At 39.6% G+C, this 23,827-nt stretch overlaps 2 protein-coding genes across 3 annotated transcripts; one reads left to right on the top strand and one right to left on the bottom strand.

Moving 5' to 3' along the window:
* Positions 1–640: 640 nt before the first annotated feature.
* Positions 641–8,648, top strand: slc26a10 (solute carrier family 26 member 10; the record flags this gene model as incomplete). The annotated part of the gene is made up of 18 exons (XM_083895735.1): positions 641–905; positions 1,837–1,947; positions 2,098–2,255; positions 2,347–2,511; positions 3,277–3,429; positions 3,524–3,606; positions 3,685–3,832; positions 3,932–4,045; positions 4,357–4,434; positions 4,542–4,637; positions 6,245–6,351; positions 6,503–6,572; positions 6,722–6,904; positions 7,029–7,083; positions 7,220–7,308; positions 7,424–7,478; positions 8,070–8,176; positions 8,254–8,648. 18 exons carry the CDS (start codon positions 641–643, stop codon positions 8,290–8,292), a joined length of 2,076 nt encoding a protein of 691 aa, XP_083751861.1. The 3' UTR covers positions 8,293–8,648.
* A 4,075-nt stretch (positions 8,649–12,723) lies between these two features.
* On the bottom strand, positions 12,724–23,827 carry b4galnt1a (beta-1,4-N-acetyl-galactosaminyl transferase 1a). 2 transcript variants are annotated; one of them, XM_083894569.1, is made up of 11 exons: positions 23,709–23,827; positions 21,184–21,398; positions 20,916–21,098; positions 18,707–18,813; positions 18,533–18,570; positions 18,259–18,439; positions 16,197–16,289; positions 15,919–16,106; positions 14,938–15,078; positions 13,490–13,727; positions 12,724–13,357 (listed from the first exon to the last, which is right to left on the bottom strand). In XM_083894569.1, exons 2-11 carry the CDS (start codon positions 21,396–21,398, stop codon positions 13,146–13,148), a joined length of 1,596 nt encoding a protein of 531 aa, XP_083750695.1. In that variant the 5' UTR covers positions 23,709–23,827; the 3' UTR covers positions 12,724–13,145. The 2 variants fall into 2 exon arrangements, with proteins under 2 accessions (XP_083750695.1, XP_083750696.1); XM_083894570.1 differs by lacking the exon at positions 23,709–23,827 and having other exon boundaries at positions 21,192–21,331.

Consider the following 23,827-nt stretch of genomic DNA (forward strand, 5'->3'; position numbering starts at 1 on the left):
CTTTAAAATCGGCAAACACACCATAACTAAAATAGTAGACTACCTTTGCTAGCGCCCCCTACAGCTATTATTTGTTCGGTGCTTATTTATTTTGCATAATAAGGATATTTTATATCCACATCAGCTGCTGCGATAGGCATGACAAATATTATGAGACTTCTGCAGCATATCGGCATATCAGATATCGGCAAAAAGTCCAATATCGTGCATCCCTAATAAAGACAATAAATATCTTTCTTTTCATAGCTCATACATAACTTTATATTCTCACAATATGTGACAAAAATGTTGAGAACATAAGCTGTAGATGAAGGACAGAGTGTGTGCATGGGCTGAGTGAAGGAAAGACAGATAACTTAAACTTTCTGTTCAAAAATTATTTTAGCATTAGGACCCTGAGGTTTTCTGCTGCACAAAACTGACCTGCACACCTTGACTGGAGTGAGGCAGGACAAAGATGTGGGAAAAAAAAGAGGCTGTTCAACACTGTAACAAAAAAAAAAAGTTGACTTTTGAGCCATGTCATTGGCTACGAAGAGAAATGCGGTGACTCTTGAGGTCACAGTTGAGTTTGTTTGCTATAAATGTTATTTGTCACAGACAACACGTTCAGTGAAGTGACTGAACTCTCTCGGACAGTATGAGCGCCTCTGTGGCCGTGTACAGGAGCGTCTACACCGAGGACCGCTTCAAACAGGCCTACGGCTCCGAGGACAGCGCCGATGGAAGTCTGCGGCTGCGGGACAAGCTCGCCGGGAAGTGCAGGTGTTCAACACGAGCCCTCCTTCACCTGCTCAGGGAGAGAGTGCCCGTTTTCAAGTGGCTGCCGAGATACAGGCTCAAAACGTGGATTGTAGGAGACACTATAGCGGGACTGACGGTCGGTGTTCTCCACATTCCTCAAGGTAATTACACTTTTATCAGTGCAGCCACTTAATAGAAGATAACTATGGTTTCTATGGTCAGTTAATGAATCAGTCACTGTATAATAATAATAATAATAATAGTTATAATAACACATAACAATATCACAGTGTGTGGAAACAATAATGTACACAATATATTGTTAAATAAATCCGCCGATTCAATATTCAGTATTTCTGGTCAAAGAGGTTTCAAACTCGCGGCCCGTGGGCCACATGCAGCCCCCCCCCCCCAATTGATTTCATGGCCAGTCATTTATTATCACGTTATAATGAGTTATTTGTGTGTGTATATCTATATGTATGTATATTTTTGCTTCAGAAGTAGGGCTGAACAATTAATCGAAATGTTATCGAAATCACAATATTTGTTTAAGTCAAAGTGTGTGTCAAAAATATAATTTTTGTTTAATTATTGTATTGACCCATACACATTTTATTCTACAGTCTGAAATCTTTGTTTCTCACAGATGTGCACAACAGTAATAATTTTCTGTGTTTTATTTATTTATTTATTTAATGAAAATGAGAATAATGATGTAAAAATGACCATTCCCTGTGATATCGCAAAATTCTTATCAAACTAATAGCAATTAGATATCTATTTACAATCGTTCAGCTCTTATTAGGCGTGCTTTTATTGTGAAATATATGCAATTCCATTACCAAAACACTTTTATTTTGAAATAATATTTACGTGATATAATTCATGACACAATTATAAGCAGTCAGTTTGACATGTTTTCGCAGGAAAAGCACAAGTGTTGCTGATCACACTATTGGCACAGTGTGCCAACTTTAATTGACTCATACCTGCGTTTTTAACCAAAATATCTGCCATGAAAAAGGTGTAACTCCAAGACAAAAAATGTGTTTAATGGATGAAGTGTCCTGTATGTGTCTTATTAAACAGGCATGGCCTTCGCTTTACTCACGTCAGTGGCACCGATATTTGGCCTTTACACCTCCTTCTTCCCTGTGATCCTCTATATGTTGTTTGGCACAGGCCGCCATGTTTCCACAGGTAAGACTTTCATCTTTAATGGTGTTATGGTTGTGGTACTGTTTTTTTTTTTGTTTTTTTTTTACCTCATACCTCCATACATTTTGAGCTAATGTCAGTTATTATTATTATTATTATCAGCTGAACCTTAGATGCTATACCTTTCCTCAGGTACCTTTGCGGTGGTGAGTCTGATGACTGGCTCTGTGGTGGAGCAGCTCGTTCCCAGTCCTCTGGACCTGAACTCCAGCTCGTCTGAAGCGGCTGACTTTGAGGCTCAGAGGATTGGAGTGGCCTCAGCTGTAGCTCTCCTCTCAGGAATCCTAATGGTAAGACAGACACACAACGGTCCAACAGGCGTGAAATGAAATAAACACTGACACTTAAACACATTGTGTGACGTGAATGTCTTTGTTGCAGCTCTGTATGTGTGGTCTTCAGCTGGGCTTCCTGTCCACCTATTTATCAGAGCCAACTGTCAAGGCTTTCACCAGTGCTGCCGCCTTCCATGTCACCATCTCTCAGCTGCAAAGCATGCTGGGCCTGCGGCTTCCTCGCCACACTGGGACCTTCTCCCTCTTTAAGGTGAGTGAGTTCTTGATGCTTCAGTCCAGCGTGTTAATAATAGAGGCTGACCAATATGGTTTTAGATGCCAATCTATTGAAATCAGTGCATCCATCAATCCATCTTCTACTGCTTTATCTTCCACATGAGGGTCACAGGGGGGCGCTGGTGCCACGTAGGGCAGGATACACCGTGGACACAAACCTGTCACTCTCACACTCACACCTAATCTCAATTTAAAGTGTCCAATTTGCCTAATTCCCAAATCAACATGTCTTTTGAACTGTGGGAGGAAACCAGAGAACCTGGAGAAAACCTCAGTGCAGCCAATGGTTGGAGGCCATGGTTGGATTGAATAAAACTACACATGTCATTAAAAAAAAAAACCTTTTGAAGAACTTTGGATAATACTTTAAATTAAGTACCACTAGGTGCTTACTAACATGAATATAAGTAGAATACTTGTCCTTTATTAGTAATCATTAAGCATGTATTAACACCTTATTCTAGATAGCTTTATTCTACCTCTATTATGACATGAATTAGGATTTTTCCTACATAATCCGTGCTTAATATTTACTAATAAAGGGCTAGTATGCTACTTATATTCAGTTAATGGTGAATATGTGTTCCCTAATCTAAAGTGTTACTGAACTTTGTTCTTTGTGAGAACAATAAGTAGTAGAAAAGTAAAGCCAACTGACTTAACTTCCCAAAGTCGATTGTAATGATTTGAGAATTGAGTGCCATGTTCTCACGCCTCACAAACATGTGTGTGTGTTCAGACTTTAGCGTCAGTGATGGAGAACCTGCCTCACACGAACATGGCAGAGCTGCTGATCTCCCTGGTGTGTTTGGCCGTCTTGGTCCCAGTTAAGGAGATCAACAGGCGTTACCGGCAGCGCCTGTGCACACCCATCCCTGTGGAGATTCTCACGGTTAGTGGAAGTGGATTTACGAATATGTCATGTACACAAAGCAATTAAAAGGAAATAAGGAACATTATGTTTTTTTTTATGCGACCATCTGCAGGTGATTCTTGCCACAGGTGTGGCCTATGCCTCCTCACTGGACTCTTCTTACAACATTGAGATAGTTGGCCACATCCCAGCAGGGTACTTATTTTTAAATTTTGGAAAACACTGATTATCTTAGTTTCCCAACACATTAACTAATAATCCTCTCTTCCTCAGATTTCCAAGACCACAGATGCCCGCCTTGCACACGATACCTGACATTGCTGGCGACACGGTGGCCATCACGTTTGTCGGTTATGCCGTTTCAGTCTCTCTGGCGATGATTTATGCCGACAAACATGGATATTCCATACAACCCAACCAGGTAAAGAGTGAGAGTGTCACGGCCGTTACAGCCAAAAAACATTTCATCATTCCCGCAAAACCTGTTAACGCTGTGTGATGAATCCGTGTTTGTCTACAGGAGCTGCTGGCTCACGGTATCTCCAACACAATATCTTCCTTTTTCACCTGCTTCCCCAGCTCAGCCACTCTGGCCACCACCAATATTCTGGAGAGTTCTGGAGGACACACACAGGTGGGAGGCAGAAAACTATCCACTGCCACTGTCTGAGAGGCTATTATGAGCTATAAAGGGCTATTTATAAACTATAATCATCTTGAATGTAGATTCAATTATATAAAACCCTGATCGTAAGAGTTATCGCTCTATTAATTTTTAATTTACACATATCTGTTTGATTAACTGCAGCACTCAGATACTCTCTTAACTTTTCAAATGTGCTGTTATTAAACAATCAACCTCTTGAGACTTTCAGTAAAGGTTGTGTGTGTGTGTGTGTGTGTGTGTGTGTGTGTGTGTGTGTGTGTGTGTGTGTGTTCCTGCAGCTCTCCGGCTTGTTCACGAGTCTGGTTGTTCTGATTGTCCTGTTGTTGATTGGACCTCTGTTCTACTTCCTACCCAAGGTGTGTTTATGTGTTTGCATCTCGACATGGCACAGAGACAGAGAGATGGAGAGTTCACTCACCCTCTGATTGTCTGTCTCTCTCTCTCTCTCTCTCTCTCTCCTTAGGCAGTCTTGGCCTGCATCAATGTCACCAGCCTCAGGCAGATGTTTCTGCAGTTCCAGGACTTGCCCGAGCTGTGGAGAATCAGCAGAATCGATTTTGTAAGAATCAATATAAATCATAAGAGTGTATTCCGCAATGTGGTGCACAACCGTGTGTTTTTACTATTCATAATTTATGGACTCAAGGCCCCTCACTGCCTCTCTTTCCCTAACATCCTCTCATCTGTTAAAAACCTTGGTGTGACCTTTGATAGTGCTTTTAAATGTGATAAACAAGTGAATTCTGCGATTAGGGAAAAGTAACGTAGACTCTTAGCAAAGGTCAAAGGCCATCTCCCCTCGAGCGATCTGGAGAGGGTGAGTCCAGCTGGATTACTGCAAACGTGACCATATAAAGCCAATATTGGCCTCACTCCACTGGATACCAGTATGTTTTAGGATTGATTTTTAAAATTCTTTTGTTTGTTTTTAAATTATTAAATGGGCTAGCATCGAAGTATCTGGCTGAACTGCCACACCTTCACACTCCAGAGCGCTTATGTTGGCTAAACGACTCCTCGGCTTTAGAATGCCCTGGAAGCTCTTTAAATCTTCTCTTTAAATCTTCTCATTTTACTCCATAGCGTTTAACTCGGGTTGAGCTGGACTTCCATTTTTGTTTGTTAGTTTGCTTTTATGTGTTTTTATTATGCTCTGTATCGTTTTTGAATTGTTTTATGTTTTTATGCTTTCTATTTTTATTGACTTTTATTGCCGTCATTCTGGGCTGTTTTTAAATGTACTCTATAAACAGATTTGAGTGTATTATTATAATAATATTATCCTCCTCAGGATGTGGTCATTTCATGCATATTATCTTGAGTGAAACAGTGTTACTTTTCTTATGCAGATAAAATTTGGCTGACAAGCACAGACAGTTAAATGTGTTGTTAATGTAAAAATCCAAAAAAAATCTTATTCAAATCTTATTGAAAACACAGGTAGCACATCAGACTTCTGCAATATCATGTTATCCGGTTTGCTTAAAATTCTCAATAATTGGTCGAAACTGATTCAGAACTCTGCAGCCAGACTTGTAAAAGAGAACACATTACACACAGAGCGATGTCTGTACAGATGTTTCTTTAATTTTAACACCATCTTTACTACTTTAAAGTACTTTAAAGTTGCCATATGTAAGAATGTGGCCAAAAACGGTTACTACATTCAAATTCAAAATACCGAGTTCTTTTATGTTTCGTTTTCTGACGTAACTGGCAACCCGTGGTTGCTCGGCAGCTGAGACTCTACTGACTGCAATGATTGGTAGACGGCGGTAGGTGGCGCCACATGCCCCAAAACATGATTTCAACACATAACATGATTTGCAGTCTACAAAATATATATTTTAATGCAAATATTTTGTTTGTACTGTTGTTGCTGGTGAGTTCAGTTTGTTATATGAACATTATTCCTCGGTCTCTGTGACATATTAGGAGGATTTTATGGCCAGTTGCTTTAAATTTATTACATAATGCGCCTTTAAAGTGTATGAACAAGCATGGCTCCTTGTCGGTGAATTCGTTCTAATGTTTAGGATTTAGACCTGCGGTGAGTCAATATGTGCAGTATTTTTATGCTCCAAAATCCAATGGTACAGTCTGTTTTACCGACTGCTTAGTTTATAGACATTACTTGATTGACATTACATGTCTGTCTTTGTACAGATGGTTTGGGTGGTAACCTGGCTCTCTGTAGTGGTGCTTAACGTGGACCTTGGCTTAGCCATCGGAGTGGTTTTCTCCATGATGACTGTCATCTGTCGCACTCAAAGGTACATTTCTACATTTTAATATTGCTTTGCAATCAGACGGTATACATTTGCCAAATTCCCTTCATTGAGAGATATCTCTGTCGAGAAGCATGGCTTCATGTCCGTCAAGCAAAGTGTTGTGTTTCACGTTGTGCCTCGCATTATTCAAAAGGGCCAACTGTTCAGTACTTGGCCGAGCCAGCAACACAGAACTGTACAGACCTCTGGAGAACCACAGCAAGGTGAGCGGACGCTCTTCGTTTTCTCACAGTATCTTCAAATAAACGACACTTTTTTGAAAAAAAAAACACAAAAGGGCCGGTTGAATTAAAATCCTCATTTTCTTTGAGTGATAATCGTAATTTCAGAGACCCTGCTGGTTTTCTTTCAGTGCTATGAGGTCCCTGGAGTGAAGATTCTGACTTACAATGGGCCTATTTACTACGGCAACCGCAGCTTCTTCAGGGAGGAGATAAGCAGGCTGCTGGGCCTGACGCCAGAGAAGATCCGCAGCTGGGAGAAGGCCAGGAAAGCTCTGGAGAAACGGGAGAGAGAAGCCACCATCAACACTGTGGTACGCATACTGTCATCACTCAATGAGCTGAGACAAATAATAATAATAATAAATAAAATAAAACAATACTCGTTAAATCCAATTTAATTCAAACGTCTTATTGTTTTCCTCCATTTTCCTCTAGGAAAGAGGCATCGCAAACACGTCTTTTTCCTCAGAAAACGAGTTCTTTAAATCGGGTGAGAAAAGCCTTTATTGTGGTCCTGTGATGGAAGACTAAAGAATATTACAGCATATTTTCTTGGAGATCTTCCTGTGCTACAGATTGTTTTAAAGAAACATTTTTCTTCTTCTTCTTCTTCTTCTGTTGTGCAGAAACAGCTGAGAGTGATGTCCAGGCGGTGGTGATTGACTGCAGCAGCGTCATATTTGTTGATGTCGCTGGAGCAAGACTCTTCACACAGGTGCGACACGACCGACACGATGCACTGCAAAGACTTCGCTCCACATATTTTGTATTGTATCCTCATGATATATACGTATATATATATATTATGTTTTTATATTTGCTTTTTACAGATGTGTACGGAATGCCAGAAAGTGGGAATTTATGTTTATTTGGCCAACTGCAATGGTAAGACCTACTTTTAATATCAGAATTATTTATTTCTTAACCTGTGTTTATACATGCTAGTCTATCCTCTTTAAAAAAAAAAAAAAAAAAAAAAATGAAAGCATGGTACAGTATATGGCTGCAATAATAAATCATTGATGACAAATTCTCATATTTTTCAGCTTTTTAAATGCAGAAAAATAATTTAAACTGAACTAGAAAAGCACTCGGAGAGCGCAGTCCTCCGCCATGCAGGGCAGCTCAGCCCCCTCTCAAAATAGCGATAAAAATAGTGCTAGCGTCCACGGATCACGCCGAAAACTATTAATCATTTATTCATGGTCTCATTGCAAACATTTCCTGAAAGTGTCATCCAAATCCGTCGGCGACTTTTTGAGTTATGTTGCTAACAGACAGACAAACAAACAAACTCCGGCGAAAACATATGCCCCCTGGTGGAGGTCGATAATGGTGGTTTGTGGACGAAACAAGACATTTTGAGGACCAAACAACTTATTGATTAATCAAGAAAAGTAATCAGCAGTTGCAGCCATACTATAATATTTGTCAAAATTCACCTGTGTTAACATAAGTGATCTCTATGTTTCTTAGAGAGTGTGTTAAAGATGTTGACGTCAAGTGGTCTGATGAACTATATGAACCCTCAACATATTTTTGTCACCGTCCACGACGCCGTGATGTATATTCAGCAGCAGAAGGTATGTGGACATGCAAGAGAATCTCATCACTGACCCGATACAAGTTGCTGTGAATAATCGACGGTTGTTTGCTGCAGGAAAAACCTCTGGAGAACACAACGACCGTCTGGGTTTGAGGCAAATCAAAGCAAATAAACCATAAACCAAGTCTGAAGTGGCAGAGGAGGTTAGGGAGGGTTTTTTTTTGTTTTAGTCGCTAACTCCAGATTGTACTGTACACCAATGTTTCAGAGAAACAGTAGCCTGCTGTAGCACTAATGCCAAATAAAAATAATTATAATATGAACGTGTTAAATAGTTTTCTCACAGTTATTAGACTCATTATTGGCACACGTTACTCTGCTGTTACATTCAGGCAGCTTCAAAGAATTTGTTAAATACAGCAGACAATCATATGTTTAGCAAATGTATAGTATATAGTATATGACAGTTATTAATGATCAGTTATTGCGTTTTTTATTTTTTTATTTTCATGTATGCGTGAACATTGTCATTGTAATATTTATTTAGTTTCTCTTTGTTGTTTGCAATTACATGCACTGAATCATTTGTAAAAAATATTTTGTATATTTGTATCTCCCCCCTTTAAAAAAAAAAAAAATATATATATATATATACATATATATGTATTTGTATATTTTTTTAAATATGCAGGTATGTACAGTAGAAGCCATCCCATATTGCATTCACTTTTATGGCAACCATGTGGCAAATATGACATTCAGACAATAAATATATCTCTAGAAGCATAACTTTGTTGTGGATCTAAACTAGACCTAAGAAAACTGGGTTAAGGGTCAATCGTTGGGTGACTGCGGTTATTATTAAATATGAATACATCATAGGTGGAAACACAGTGTGGAACGTGAAACGTGCCGGTCTGTCCGATTCTGAAGAGAGAGGAGCACTCTTTGTATTTGGCCAAGTGCTATTTTGGGTGAAATGTCTGCACTGAGATTAAAAAGAGGGAAGGGAAATAGCAGACAATTGTTTTTGTGTCAATAAAATCTATTTTAATGACACAAAAACAAGAGCAATGCATACATTTTTATTTAATCATTTAATCATTCAAGTCCAGTGAAAGGTTCACACAGATATGGAACAAACCTTTAGTTGTTGTCAGACATCTAAATTATTACAATCTCATTATTACAAAGTCGTGTGTCTCGTCGACACCACACTGCCCACTGCTGTTCAACAAATAAAGCTTTCCCTTCCATCTTAATCACGGACGTGTTACCATGACCTGATAAAACTACACGTAGGGTGTTTAAAACCAGGACGAAACAAGAAGGAAAAGCTAATTATGTCCTTGCTTGATGTCGGATAGCCCAAGATATTTATTTTTTTTAATCCCGTGTATGTTTCAAAGAGGCCTCTAGACACTGAACTCTTTAGGGTTTTCCCTTTAAAGCTCAAGGAGTGTTTTACTAATTGGCAGAAAGTAGTCCACTTCAATTAAAACATGGTCTACAAGGCTCTGGCCAAATGTTTACTCAATTTACTCAGACTCTACTGACAGACTCACAAACACACACACACACACACTTGGAGATGTCTTGTAAAGCACGGATTGAACTAAAAAATAAAATAAATCATTTTCCTTCTACAGTAACAGTCAGAAGAAACCGGTTATTTCCACCACTAAGAAAAAGAAATATTAAACAAAAGGCATCAAATTTATACAGAACATTATCTTGCAAATTAATTAATTTAATACTTTCTAGTTTGACTATGAAATTATACTATTGTTACTATTACTACCTCAGCATCACTATTACCGTTTATGAAAGGTAGCCAACATTTCACTTTTCTAGTCTTTTGTTTCCATCTTGTGGTGAAATGTTGGAATTGCAGTGTCTTTCTCAAATACTAAATACATTAGTCTCATGTAATTATGTAATAATGTAATATTTGATTTTCCTTTTTATCATTGTGCTACAGTTGGTTAGTTATTGTTCTCATAGGTTGGAACAATGGGGTCACCAGAGTGCAACAAGCACTGAAGACCAACAACAATATTAAAAATGAATTTGAAGTGCATTTGAATTGAAACTGTAAGAGCAGGTTATTGTAACCAACAGCACCAACAAAAACAATTAATGCATTTACCGCGAATGGATTTGGTTTGTATTTTTTTTCTAGTGTAGATGAAGTGAATTTCCAAAACAATAGATCTGATCTTCCTCAGAAGCTCCTGATCCTGGAAGATCCACTCTATCTTCTCATGGTATCTAGGTTAAACAGAATTGGTGATTTCAGGACAGGGTTTTTTTTTTTTTAAATACAGATTTATACTGATTATATGATTAAAATGATCTTACTCAAGAATTCATCTGTGTTTCTGAAAGTTGTGCAAAATCTTCCACCACCAAAGGTCCCATAGTCATATAAACATGTTCATGTATGTGATGGTGAAGTCTCTGTTGTCCTTTCGTCAGTGTAAGAGGGAAATTGTGATTGTGAACACAAACCTCAGCAAATAGTGATAATCGCTCTGTTGTTGTGCTGTTACCAGTTGTTGCCGCTAGTGGGCGTTGTGGCGCCAAGAAAGAGAGCCAGAGAGAGGGCGGTGGGTGGGTCGTGTTCATGGCAGGGGTGTCGAGCTCATTTTAAAGCAGCACAATTTGATCTCAAGTGGGCCGAACCAGTCCAATAACAGCATAATAACCTACTAACAACAACCTTTATTTTACATTAAATGAAGTTCTTTTTTAAAAAACATGTTAAGAACAACCTGAAATTTCTTGAGAAAATGAAGTGCAATTTCAACAATATTATGACTAAGTTAATTTCAATGTATTTAGGATAGTCCCTTTCAAGGGGGACCCAACACAGATACGCATACATTACAAGAATTTACAACAAACACAAAACACACTGTGTTATATCATTCATATAATGACAGCCTCCATACACGTGAATGGCAAAAGTAATTTGAATCTTTGTGCTAAAAACTATGCTAAATGCTAAATTACGGATAATCTGTAATTGGTTTTGACTCGTAAAAATAACATTGATAGTGAATATCCTGACAAGTTGACTAAATGTTAAAGGACTTATATTAAACCCTATTTCTCCAAGTTAAACTAGTTCCCTGGTGTCCTAATGAACATGTCTGTTGAGGGACAGGAAATGACATCAGACACAGAGGCTATTGGGAGCTAACAGCAGTTAGCATTTGGAAAAGTGATCATTTGCAGGCTCTAGCAGGCACATTGCCGTCATATATAACATGTATCCACTGGACAGATAAATCCTCTGAGCCTGGAAGTTTGTGTGGGACTCTGTGCTGCACTGTGGAGCCAAGAATAGAACTGTTCGCGGACTTCTGGCTTTCGGATACCGTTGCCCTCGCCAGCACTCTCGCTTGTTTTACGGACAAAGCAGAGCTCCGCGAGACAACAATTCCAGGAATTTAGCGCATTGTGACGTCCCAGAAGTTAATATCTAAATATTGCATGTTTTATCTCCTGTACTTAGACTGAGGAGGACCACAAAAACATGAGTGAGTCATCTTTTTTCACACTTTGCCAACTGATAGGGCCTCCAGAGTCCCAAATATAAGGATTTAAATGATTAAAAATGGCTTGCCATATGTTCTGATGTGTGTCCTGGGGCTGAAGTTATGAGCAGAGCACAAACCAGTATCTGACTGGTCATTCTCTGCACCTACACCCACTTCACTAACTTCACTTCTCACCCACAGTCAGCTGGGAAGGGAAACAGCATGACACACATTATTAGTATTTCCTCACTTGAATTTACTCACTTAGTGAAGTGTAAATATTCACCACACTTTCCACTTGCACTTCACTAAAAGACTACATTTTCAAACTCAACATTGCATTTATTTGCACAGCAAATTACAGTAGCACTTATAGCCTGGACACAATAGGTAATACAGTGAGTCAGCGCTGCCCCGAGTGTGTAACAGTTTGTAAGACGCTTGAAATGATAAAGCTGAGAACATCCGACATTCTATTTAAAAAAAAATTACAGCAGCCGGATCATGAAAAAGTGCTTTTTACAACGATTCATATTGTGCATCTTTAAAAGTATAAAAAAAAACCACATAAGTTTCAAGAACATGAATTTGTTTACAAAACAATCTAACTCAAGATGTATTCTGTACTGAATGTATATATATATAACTATAATGGTCTGTTATCTACTCCTGTCAGTTGATGTTTTCAGTAGAGATGCACATAATGTGATGTGTTGGAAGCACTTGGATCATAACAGATAATATATATATATGTGTACACTACCGTTCAAAAGTTTGGAGTCACCTATACAATTTTTTTGTGTTTGGGTTTTTTTGTGTTGTAAAAGTCACAATTTTATTCATCAAAAAAGTCTCAAAATGAATAAAAAACATAGTCAAGACATTGACAAGATTAGAAATAATGTTTTTTTTCAAAATTATAATTTTGCCTTTCAAACTTTGCTTCTGTCAAAGAACCAGCAAAACTGTTTTCAGCTGTGCTAACATCATTGCACAAGGGTTTTCAGGGGTTTTCTAATTATCCAATAGCCTTCTAACGTGATTAGCAAACACAATGGACCTGTTGCTGGAAATGTTTACCACATAAACAATGTATAGAGTGTATTTCTGACCCATTTAATGTTATATTCATTGAAAAAAAAAAAAAAAGAAGAAGCTTTTCCTTCAAAAATGTGGACATTTCTAAGTGACCCCAAACTTTTGTCTGATAGTGTATGATTGTCCATCTGCAAAAGTCTTTAAGTCTCTCCTCTGGTGAAATGAATACACTATTTTACATACTCATGTCACAGCAGATGCAGAAATTGCCTCCATTGTGACAAATAAATAAATAAACAAAAAACACAGTTGGCGAGGGCACCAACGTAGATGTCACAGAGATAGCAGCCAATTGTTTTAGTAACGAGTCATGAAACGATCTTGCCGTGTTTTGCCGGTAATACTGTGTCCACCCCCTAGTTTTCACTGACTCGTCATGCACTTGAACCTGTTGTTGAAGTAGAAGACTTCGTTATGGAGGTTAGTATCGGCGCTGGACGAGGAGTAACGGAAACTTTTGTAGGCTTTTTGTGAGTCCGTTTGTCCCCAGGGCAGTTTGATCTTGGACGCGTGGTTTACAATGACGTCACTGCAGGAGCCAATGTGGAGGGAGCCCAGTGCGTCAACGAAGAACTCTGCAATAGTAAATAAAAAAAGAATTTTTTTTGCTTCGACAACCAAAATTAGATCTTCTGTTGAGTTCTGTTTCATATAAAAAAAACTGCAATGTGACCATTTTGGTAGCACCTTAATCCAGAGAGACTCACCCAGGTGACCTTTTCGTGCCAGACGGGGGTTAAAGCCGACCTGCCGCACCTTGTCCGTCCGTCCCATGAAGAAGTTGATGACGGCGTCCGCTACCACACAGTTGGGAAATCCCTCAACGACATGGTGGTATCCTTGTCTCATGTGTAAACAGTCGCCCTCCTCTCCTCCTTCCTCCACCGAAATGGTGTGACGGTACGTCGCAGTGTAACCCGTCACCTCTCTCACTGCACCGGCAACCTGAAATCATGGAGTGACACTGTTAACACAATCAGGATACATCATTACGCACTCTTGTAGAAAGTACCTTTAAGGGGATACTCGAGTAAAAGTACAAGTAATCTTAACCAAAAAATGACTCATGGTAGCTCAGTGGGAGGGTGTGTTGTCTTCTAACTGGAAATTCCTGCCTCTGCTAGAAATGAGCAAGACACTTGTTGCAGCGTGTCGAGGCGTGTGAATGAGTAAATGGCAAAACTGTTGTGTAAAGACTAGAAAAGCTCTATATAAATACAGACCATTAGCAACCATTAGTAACAAAGATAGTTAGAGGAAATGTAGAGGAGTAAAAGTTGTTAGAAATACATACAACAAAGTAAAGTACAAATGTGTGAATGCTGTACTGTGTTACATTACAACACTGTCATTGTGTAGAAAAAGGAACAAGAGACTTTTGATGAAATAACAACTACTCTATATGACAAATGGAGAAAAAGCAAACAAAAAGCAAACTGGCACTAAGATTGTGAAAGTGTTTTCAACACATCCTTCATTTCCACAGAGGTACTGCTTTTCAAAACAAAGCTTTGGAATCCTTTTACTTTTACCTCTACGGGGAATACAAGTAGTGTGTGAGTGTGCTTTTCACACGTTTATTTCCATAGAGATAGATATAATAGTTTTTTTTTAGGGCTAAAATAGGTCATAATTTACCTTGATCTTCTTGTGTATATGTTTGATTTAATACCAGAGACAAAAGCAATAAATAGACAGCATCAGAATTATAGCACATGGGCCCTTTGCACAGCAGCCATTTGTCCGCTCACAAGACGACAGTCAAAGGTGGAACTAATGACGTTAATAATGGCTGAGTTTCATTTCGCTTTATCAGTTCCAGCGTGAATGGTGGTTCACTGTCACACTGTGCTGACTAACTTGAACAGAACACAGTCATCATTGATGTGCTTTTCCTGCTAACAACCTGTCAAAATGGCTGCTTTGCATCTGCAAACACACACACACGCAACGTTTGATAAAGCTATGTTAGTGAGGACAATCATAGACATAATTAATACACACTCCAAACACTAACCCTAACCCTTAAACAAGATCTTAGCAGCCCTTTAAAGGTGTGACAGAACCTGAGGACCAGCTAAAATTTTCCCAAAATATTCTTCCCCACAAAGATATTCACACACACACACAAACTGCATTGCGTCACGCATCTCACCAGATCTAGCGTGGTCTTCTCCAGGATGTCCACCATCTTCTCCAACTTGGTGTTTCCAGTGAAGATGAAGTCATCGTCCACCCAGAGCACATACTTGGTGGCCACTTGAGACACCGCCAGGTTTCTTCCTGCAAACCATCCCTGCATACAGTCGACGACAGGTGGTCACAGCATATTCACTGCACTACTGTTATCACAATCAGTGTGTGTGTGTGTGTGTGTGTGTGTGTGTGTATGTGTATGCGTCTAACAGGCCACCTGTGTTTGAACAGCTGATTCTGACTACACAGTAAGATAGGTGGGAGGGAGGACACCTCCAGGAAGAAGTGGAAAGTACTGCTGAGGACAAGAGCATCCAACATAAGATGGGTTTCCAGCAGGGATGTGAATCTTTGGGTGGCTCACGATTCGATTCGATTGATCAATCGATTGATTCTAAGGCTCACGATTCGATTCAAAATCGATTCTCGATTCAACCGATTCGATTCAAAATCGATTCTCGATTCAACCGATTCTAAATTCAAAAATTTATACAATTCATAGTGTGTAAAGGCAAATTATGGCATCAAAACAATACAGTTTGTATAAGATAATGTGATAATGTGATCATTAATGTTAACATTTATTCATTCAAAACAAATACAAAATTACTTACTGTACAAAAAAATAACTTGCATGAATAAAAGCTTAGGCTTGCTGCCTTTTTCTCCCAGAAGTTACAAAAATAAACTGTACACAAATAACACAAACTGGTGTTTTTTTCAAAAAATCTTTTCAGAATCTCGGTTCATATGTGAATCAATTTTTTTTCCCCATCCCTAGTTTCTAGTGTTGCTTCACAGGTGCACAGCAGTTTTGAAAATCTGGATCTGTGCACAAACTGGTCCTAAAAGTTCAATTTCTTCTTCTAAAGCACAACTCTTGAACGGGATACAGCGGTCAGAGTATTTCAGACATTCAGACGTACACATGATGTCTTACCTTTCCGAATGGCATGATGTAATGCTCAATGTGAGGCCCCTTCACTGGCTGAGGGTGTTCACTGTCATCTGCGATCACTATGGCGACAGTGGGATAGTAGCTTCTTATGCTGTCGATGAGTTCTTTGAGTTTGTCGTAGCGCAGGAAGGTCTTGGTGGCGATGGTAACGAGAGCACTGATATTGTACTCTAAATGTGAACAAAAAGAGACAAAAAAAACACACATAAAAAACAAATATATTCATACACTTTGCATTAAACGTATTATAACGCACAAACCTTTTTGATATCCAGAGTTGTAGAGTTTGGGCATGGCTCCATGTCCAACTTTAATGGTGAAAAACGCCTGGTGACCTTCTGTTGCAAACGTGACTGCAGAGGAAAAATATACTGACTGTGAATCACCCAGGTTTTTACGACAGTCTATCATTTACTGTTTCTCGCATTAATAATCATCCCTGGGTCGAGCGACACTGAGCTGGAAACAACACATAACCACAACGTGCGACTCTGAGGAACAGGAACGGTTTGCAGCTTGCGCGGTAAACGCATTGCCCCATTGTCGCTGTGCTAGTATTCAATCGGCTCAAAAAGTAGACGTGTGTCTAATCGTGTGCGAATATTTACATATTCACTTCGACGTCAACAATGAATAGCAATGGTTTAGGTATAATTATGCCCTAGTGAGTTGCAGTTTGATGCATGGTAACAGAGGTGTGAAGCCTAAACCAGTGAGAGGCAGCAATGCCCTAAATCATATTCTGTCAGACAGAAGAGGAAGTACATCAACCACCAACTTACTGTTTATTACAGGGAAACAGGATGTGCTTTAAAAGGGGAAGTAAGTAGTTTATAGTGCCATCTAGAGGAGAGGCTGAAATTTACAACAAAGACCTGCTGCTCTGCTCACCCCCTCCCTTCCCTGAGCGCTACGGTATCCGCAGCTGGTCAAATTTCGTCCTCGTCGTCTTTCTCCGTGTCAGCAGATGAGGTTCGTGAGGTGAGGGAGAGGGCGAGCTACCGCGGCCGTAGCAGACGAAGCGGAGAGAGAGGAGGCGGGACTTCCGCTACAAGTAAAGAGACGCTTGATTTGTTCTCTCGCGTTTGTCCTTACAGGCTCCGGCAGAAACATGGCGTCTCGCTGCTAACAGCGGCTATGCAACCGCGGTCCGCGACCATGTTATTTTAAATGACTTTTTGAAACACTACGAAAATTAAACAAAGAATATTATACAGCGACTAGACAATGCAGGAGCACATAATATGTATACAAAAGTGGATTTTGGGTTATATAAACCCATAAATACTACATATTGTCCCTTTAAATGACAGCACAATGACATTTTTAGGTCACTTCAATTTGCGAGATGGTGGAATGCATTGACACTGTGGGAGACTGTCCCTCCCTCTGTCCATCCCTCTGTCTCTCTCTGTATTTCCATCTAACAAATGGCCTTGGTGGCGTTTTGCACTCTTTGAGTGCCATCCTCTAATTTGATATCTGTGGTTGTCTTATTGTCTGGTGTATGCTGGGGAATTGTATGCCAAACACAATTTTTCTTCTGCTGATCGGGGGTTAAACCAGCAGCCAGGCTTCTAGTGATTTAGGCCTCTGAACTGCGGGGGGCAGCATTGACCTTCTCCGTGTATACATTCTGCCGGAATCTACTAGAAGAAGAGTGAGAAATGTTGGTGACGTAACTGTGAGTTGTGTGGGCTACACCACAGCAGCGCCTGACTTGTGTCTCTTCCTGAGTGAGCTGCTCACTCCAGACTAAGAACAGAGACACAGTGAGTTTGTGTTCAGTGTAGTCACACTATTTGCAGACCACTCCCTGATTGTTAATAACCTTCAGGCCTTCAGGCAAACTTTTCCTCATTTCCTCCAGTGTTTTAAACAGTTTTTTTTGTGTGTGTGTGTGAACAATGACTTGTTTCATTGTAACCTATTTTTTAGGGTTAAAATGCTGTATGTTTATGTGGCCTAAATCTGTCACATCATGGGGACTTATCTTCCTTGTAGGGACAAAAAGCAAATAACCATAACGTTAATGATTACATTTTAGGATGATGTTAGGGTTAAGTTAAGGTTAAGCCAGCTGAGTTGTGTCCCACATTCTGGTCCACCTTAGAACATACAATTTGCCTTGAAACACCTAATTAAGAATTTTTCTCACATATATCGTGACTGAAATTTCAGTTCAATTAAAGTGCAGCCTTCAAAATGATTTTAAATTTTGAACTGACACAAAATACTAACACGATACCTTCCGCATAATGTCGAACACTTACGTGACATTTGACTTTTTCAATCAAGATATCAATCGCATAATAACTTTACCTGTATCGGCCGTCTTTGGGTGGAAAACTGTGTTTGTGTAGGTGACAAACTGTAGCTGCCTGTTCAGAGCAGACAGGACAGGACTCGACAGTGTCATGAGCTTCTCTCCTGCTCCTTTAACAGCAACACCATCCACTGTGGCGGCGACATCAAACGCCCCTAAAGTTGCTGTCAAATACACCTGTGATATAATTTACATGGTGATGTTTTGAAAGGAAACATTTCAAAAGCATCTAAACACACAGGAAATTGCCAAATGGAGTGAATGAATTACCTCATGTTTTGTTGTCGTTTCTTCTTTCAGACCCAAACCTTTGGCGAGACAGAAATTATAATGAGCGTTCATCGCTGGATGATAACAAACAGACTTACAAAGCAAATGCAGCACCAACAAGTTAGGAATTGACATTCATCAACACTTTTTTCCTTAGATAGTATATGTTCTTACCAGGAATGAGGATTGTTTTCAGGGGTCGCACCTCCACTCCCTGGGTGGGATACTGAAGGGGACTGTTGGCCTCAGCTATAATCGGCAAATCTGCAGGACTGTAGGACCTATGAGTAGAGAAAACAAACAGGAAATACATTTAGTTTCAAATGCTGCAGTCAGTGCAAAGTGATGTTATCCCACTGAATTAAGATGGTTCGATTATTTAAAGAAGAACTGGTGAGACATTGTGGCTGTTCCTCGTAACTTCAACATGCTTTTTTGAGGATTAGTTTTAGTGTAAGGGTTAGGTTTAATTTAGTTGTGAGAGTAAGGGGCTAGGGAAGTGTGTTGTGGGGGCCTAAATCTGTTTACACAATCACATTATGGGGACTCTTTGTCCTTATAGCAGGGGTGTCAAACTCAAATACAGAGTGGGCCAAAATTTAAAACTGAACAAAGCCGCGGGCCAAGGTTGAACAAATTAACCTTTTAATAGGGACCCAAACAAGTTTTGCATTGAATATTGAACAAGCAAGGCTTATATAACTTTATAGTGACATGCAAAATCGAGTTTCAAATAATAATAATAATAATTAAAAAATATCAATGGCATATCAAATAAAATTTAAATAAAACATTTAATGCCTCTTTTCTATTTGCAGCCTTCTGAGGTAAATATCAACATTAACTTTTACCACAAGCTAATAAATTTGAAAATAAAATAACAATGAATAAATCAACCATTCAGGCCTTTTTACTGCTCAGTTTGCGACACACTGATCTAATCTGATGTGCCCAAGACAGATACCTGGCATCTTTTCTTGGATGCTAGTTCATAAATGTCGGGGTTCAGGCTTTGAGCTGAGGCAACCTTCATTATTGAACGAAGGTGTTCATCAGTCAGACGTATCCTGTGAGACGTTTTCGTCATCTTCATTGAGGAGAAAAGTTGCTCACATAGATAAGTGTATAATAATACCGGCGGGCCAGCTCTAATGTTAATTTGAGATTGCCTCAAGGGCCAAATGAAATTACACGGCGGGCCAAATTTGGCCCGCGGGCCAGAGTTTGACACCCATGCCTTATAGTGACAAAAAGCAAGTCCCCATAAACGTGAACCGTTACATATTAGGATGACAGTGTTAGGTTAAGGTTAGGCCAGTAGTAGTTATTGTTAAGGTTAGAGTAAAATTAATGTAAGAAAAACAGACTCTGTGTGTTCTATTTTTCTGGCATAAAGACTGACCTTGTCAGGACCAGTCGTCCTCAAGGAGACCAAACCTGGTTATAATGAGGAAGAGCCTGATTACTGAGGAACTGGTTTAGTTGAGGGCTTAGATATTAATTGTTAAATGAAGGTTAGGGGTACACTCTTAGAAATAAAAGTGCTAAATAGAACCATAAAAGGTTCTTCGGCTTGTCCTCATAGGAGAACCCTGTTGGGGGGTTCCACCATGAACCCTTTTAAAACCCTTTATTCAGGAAAGGGGTTTTAAAGGGTTCTTTGGCTCAAAATGGTTCTTACTGGAACCATTAGTGTTACCAAGAACTCTTGAAAAACAAACAACGAACACATTTCGTTTGGATGTAAAACTTCCAAGTGTCCACCACCCTTCAGTACTCTTCTCCCACTACTGCAACAGGAGAATTGATATTGATCAGGAGGCTCCATTACCCCAGGGAGATTGCCACCAGAAGCCTTCAAGCAGATATTGAGATGTGGTCTACAGTAGTAACACCAAGACCGTGCTCTTCATTGAGCTAACAGTCCCGTGGGAGGTTGGCATAGAAGCTTCCCCAGAAAAGGAAGAGGCTGAAATACACCGATCTTGCCAGTGAGTGCTAGGAGTCTGGATGGAGAACTATCATCTATGTGGTGGAAGTTGGATGTCGTGGTCTTGTTGGACGATCCTTTTGATGGACATGCAAGTGACAAGAAAGCGAAACAATTGGAACTGGACAAGAGGCTTTGGCTGAGGAGGAAGGAGGTGGAGGTGCACCGGGCAAGTAATACCAGTGCAGAATAACATCTATCTGTGTACTCGATATCATCGTTTCAGTTGATATCCTTACTTATAATGTAACTGCACAGCGAATCACAAGCGGCAACTTTCCAAACTAGCTAAAGGTCAATTAGAAAAGCTTGCGGGATGACAGTTGAGATCATCTGGGGTGTGGTCACTGGGTTAGGGTTACTTAATAGGATCACTCATAGTATTAACATTACCTCTTCTGAAAGCCGCTGTACTCCTGAGCTCTGTGATGCTTCACGGCCTCAGGGTCAGGATGGGACTCCAAAAATGCAACGTCGAGTTTATGGGCCCACACGCGCGGGAAGAGCAGATTGGAGAACGGCAGTTGATAAGACTCTTTATCAGCCAGGCAAACACATGAATTCAGAGCCAAACGTCTGTGTCGGCGAGAAAAAGAAGCAGTGAGATGATAAGTCGCGTGAACGCAAAACGTAGAAAAAAATACTTTGACGAACAACACACCGTGCCACCTCGTCCTTAATATGGAAGGCAATGGAATCATAGCCATCAGTCAGGTAATGAATCCGCTGTGCGAGGACTTTGTTAAGTAGACTGTCTCTTCTTGGCTGTATGTCAACAGTTTGGCTGGGCCCTTTGCTCCAAGAATGAAACACGGCAATCAGCACAGCAACGCTGACAAAGATCAGTCCGAGACACTTCTTATGGCCGCCTCGCATCTGAAATGAAATGAAAATCAGTACAAATGTCAAAAATGCTCTTTGCGCTTGCATTTCTCATCTTCACATTATATTCTAGCTATATATTGCTGTATATGCTCTAAACATCTTAAAGAGGAGGAAATGAAGTAGAGAAGGAGAACAGAAAGGGGAGTGGCCTCCCGCTGTGAGACTTCAGGCATAGTTGTCAAGCGTGTTCCCAGCTTCATGAGCCGGGAGCCCCTTCTGATACACTCATTTTAGACCATTTATGAGCTGCTCATTTCTCAGACTGTTCTCTGACTGTGTAACAAATATTTATTTGTAAAAAGAAATGTAGAAATGTAGGATGCGACATATAGGATTTTTGGATAGTATCGTATTTTACATTTTTAACTGTCCGATATCAGATCCAGTGATTTTGACCAGTATTGGAACAATACCAATACTGATGGATATCGATTCCCATAGTTTCCAAAGTATGTGTCCCCTCATGTTCTTTTTTGGGACATGTTGGGACTTTCCTTGTTACCAAAATATTTATCCAGGCTCTATAAAATATTGTATATAATGGTGTGAATAAATGTCTTGTGTGAGTTCAAAATTGAAGAAGTGAACAACTGTACACCATTGTGCAACTGCTGAACCAACCACAAAGCAGATTTAATAAAGCACAGCAAGATCAGGCTGCCCATTTAACCCAGCAACATATGTGCTTGATACATTCGAATCTGATAATCCTTACAAATACCAGGAGCAATTTAGTGTAAGCAGGGAAATGACTTAGATGTATAAATAACAAAAAAAACACACACAATAATTAATCAATGATGGCGTAAAAGGCTTTGGTATTATGCAGTTAATGGCTCTCTCTTTACAGAAGAGACCACAGAGTTGACAGAGTACCTAGTGAGATATGTACATTTTGAGGAAGGGCTGCGGTCAAAAACTGTGTAAACAAACAGTTAGCAGCAAGCTCATCCCTTCATACAGGTACAGGAACAGCATTTGTCTGTGTATACCAGGCTCCTCTTAGACAATAGACATGAGCTGAGATATAATTCAGGTGAAATTTCATGTTCCACTTTAAAAAAAAACAAAAAAAACATTACAAAATAAATAAAAAACTAACCAAAAAAAGCTGATGCTATTAATAACTTTCATGGGTGTGTTATCAAGTATACAAATATCCAAATACCAAAACATGCACACTATAACATTTAAAATCATACCTTTTATGAGCCAATTATTGCTGGAAATTGCACCCCCCCCCCCCCCACACACACACACACAAAGCAGCCGAACGCAATAATCGCTGTCCTAAACATGACATTGTCTTAATGTTGGCAGCTAGTGTAACCCTAACCATATAAACAAGGTTCAAACAAAGAGAGGGCTCTCCAATAATCTGATTTGATACTGAATGACCCAAATACTATTCAGGAGATGCTGATAAATCATGATGATAATAATAACAATAATAAAAATAACTTGGATTTATAAAGTGCCTTTCATGAAACCCAAGGCTAAATGCAGCCTACAGTTTGGACGAGCCAACCAGGGTCAAGTATCATATTTATATAGAGACTATGTTAGGACTGGACAATGTGGCCAAAACATAAATCTTTCTAAACCAATAAATATCGTGTCAGATATAGTTAAAGAGTGAGTTTTGCTTCTGGGTGAAAGTTAAAAGACAAAATTAATTGTGGTTTTAAACTTCTTAGTGGACAGAAAACAACATTGTAGTAAAAACATGCTGGGTCTTAACTACACATAGTATTGATAATATACATGGCACCTTATATTGATATTGAAGAATCAGATATCCCCTGATGTTTACAACGCTTCCTTATTTTTATTTATATATATGTTTGCTGCATATTTTCCCCATTTAGACAAACAAGAAGGATGATCTAATCTTATCATATGAGTTAATAATTTATAAACAGATAGAGGGGATGAGAGGTAATCCAACACTGCGTTTCAGTGACAAATTATTTACATGGTTCAAGATTCAGGGGCTTCATTTCTTAGAAGAAGCGCCATATATTCACCTATTCAGCATTTCTTTGTGTATGTACATGTAAACCCATAGACGGAGGAATCCAAAGCCCACTGTGTGTTATCAGTATACATAGCATTACATGTTTAAAGTGGTGAGTTTTGGTTGGACGCTCTGTTGGTAAACGTAAACAGGGGAATGTCGATTAAAAACAGTCGATTTGGCAAATTCACTAAACTGTCCCATTTTTCCCGACATGGAGAAACTTGAACAGAGACACAGGAGGAAGAGAGAGAGAGAGAGAGAGAAAGCATTTTTGATCTTACTGTTGTCGTTTCCTCGCGTCTTCAAGTCCACTGAGAAACTTCGCAGCATCTGGTGCGCGTGTGAAAAGGCGCGCCCACTCGACGCGACACAGACCGTTGGAGCCCCTCCTCTCTCGGCG

Source organism: Microchirus variegatus, assembly GCF_963457635.1.
Source record: "Microchirus variegatus genome assembly, chromosome: 9".
NCBI lineage: Eukaryota > Metazoa > Chordata > Actinopteri > Pleuronectiformes > Soleidae > Microchirus > Microchirus variegatus.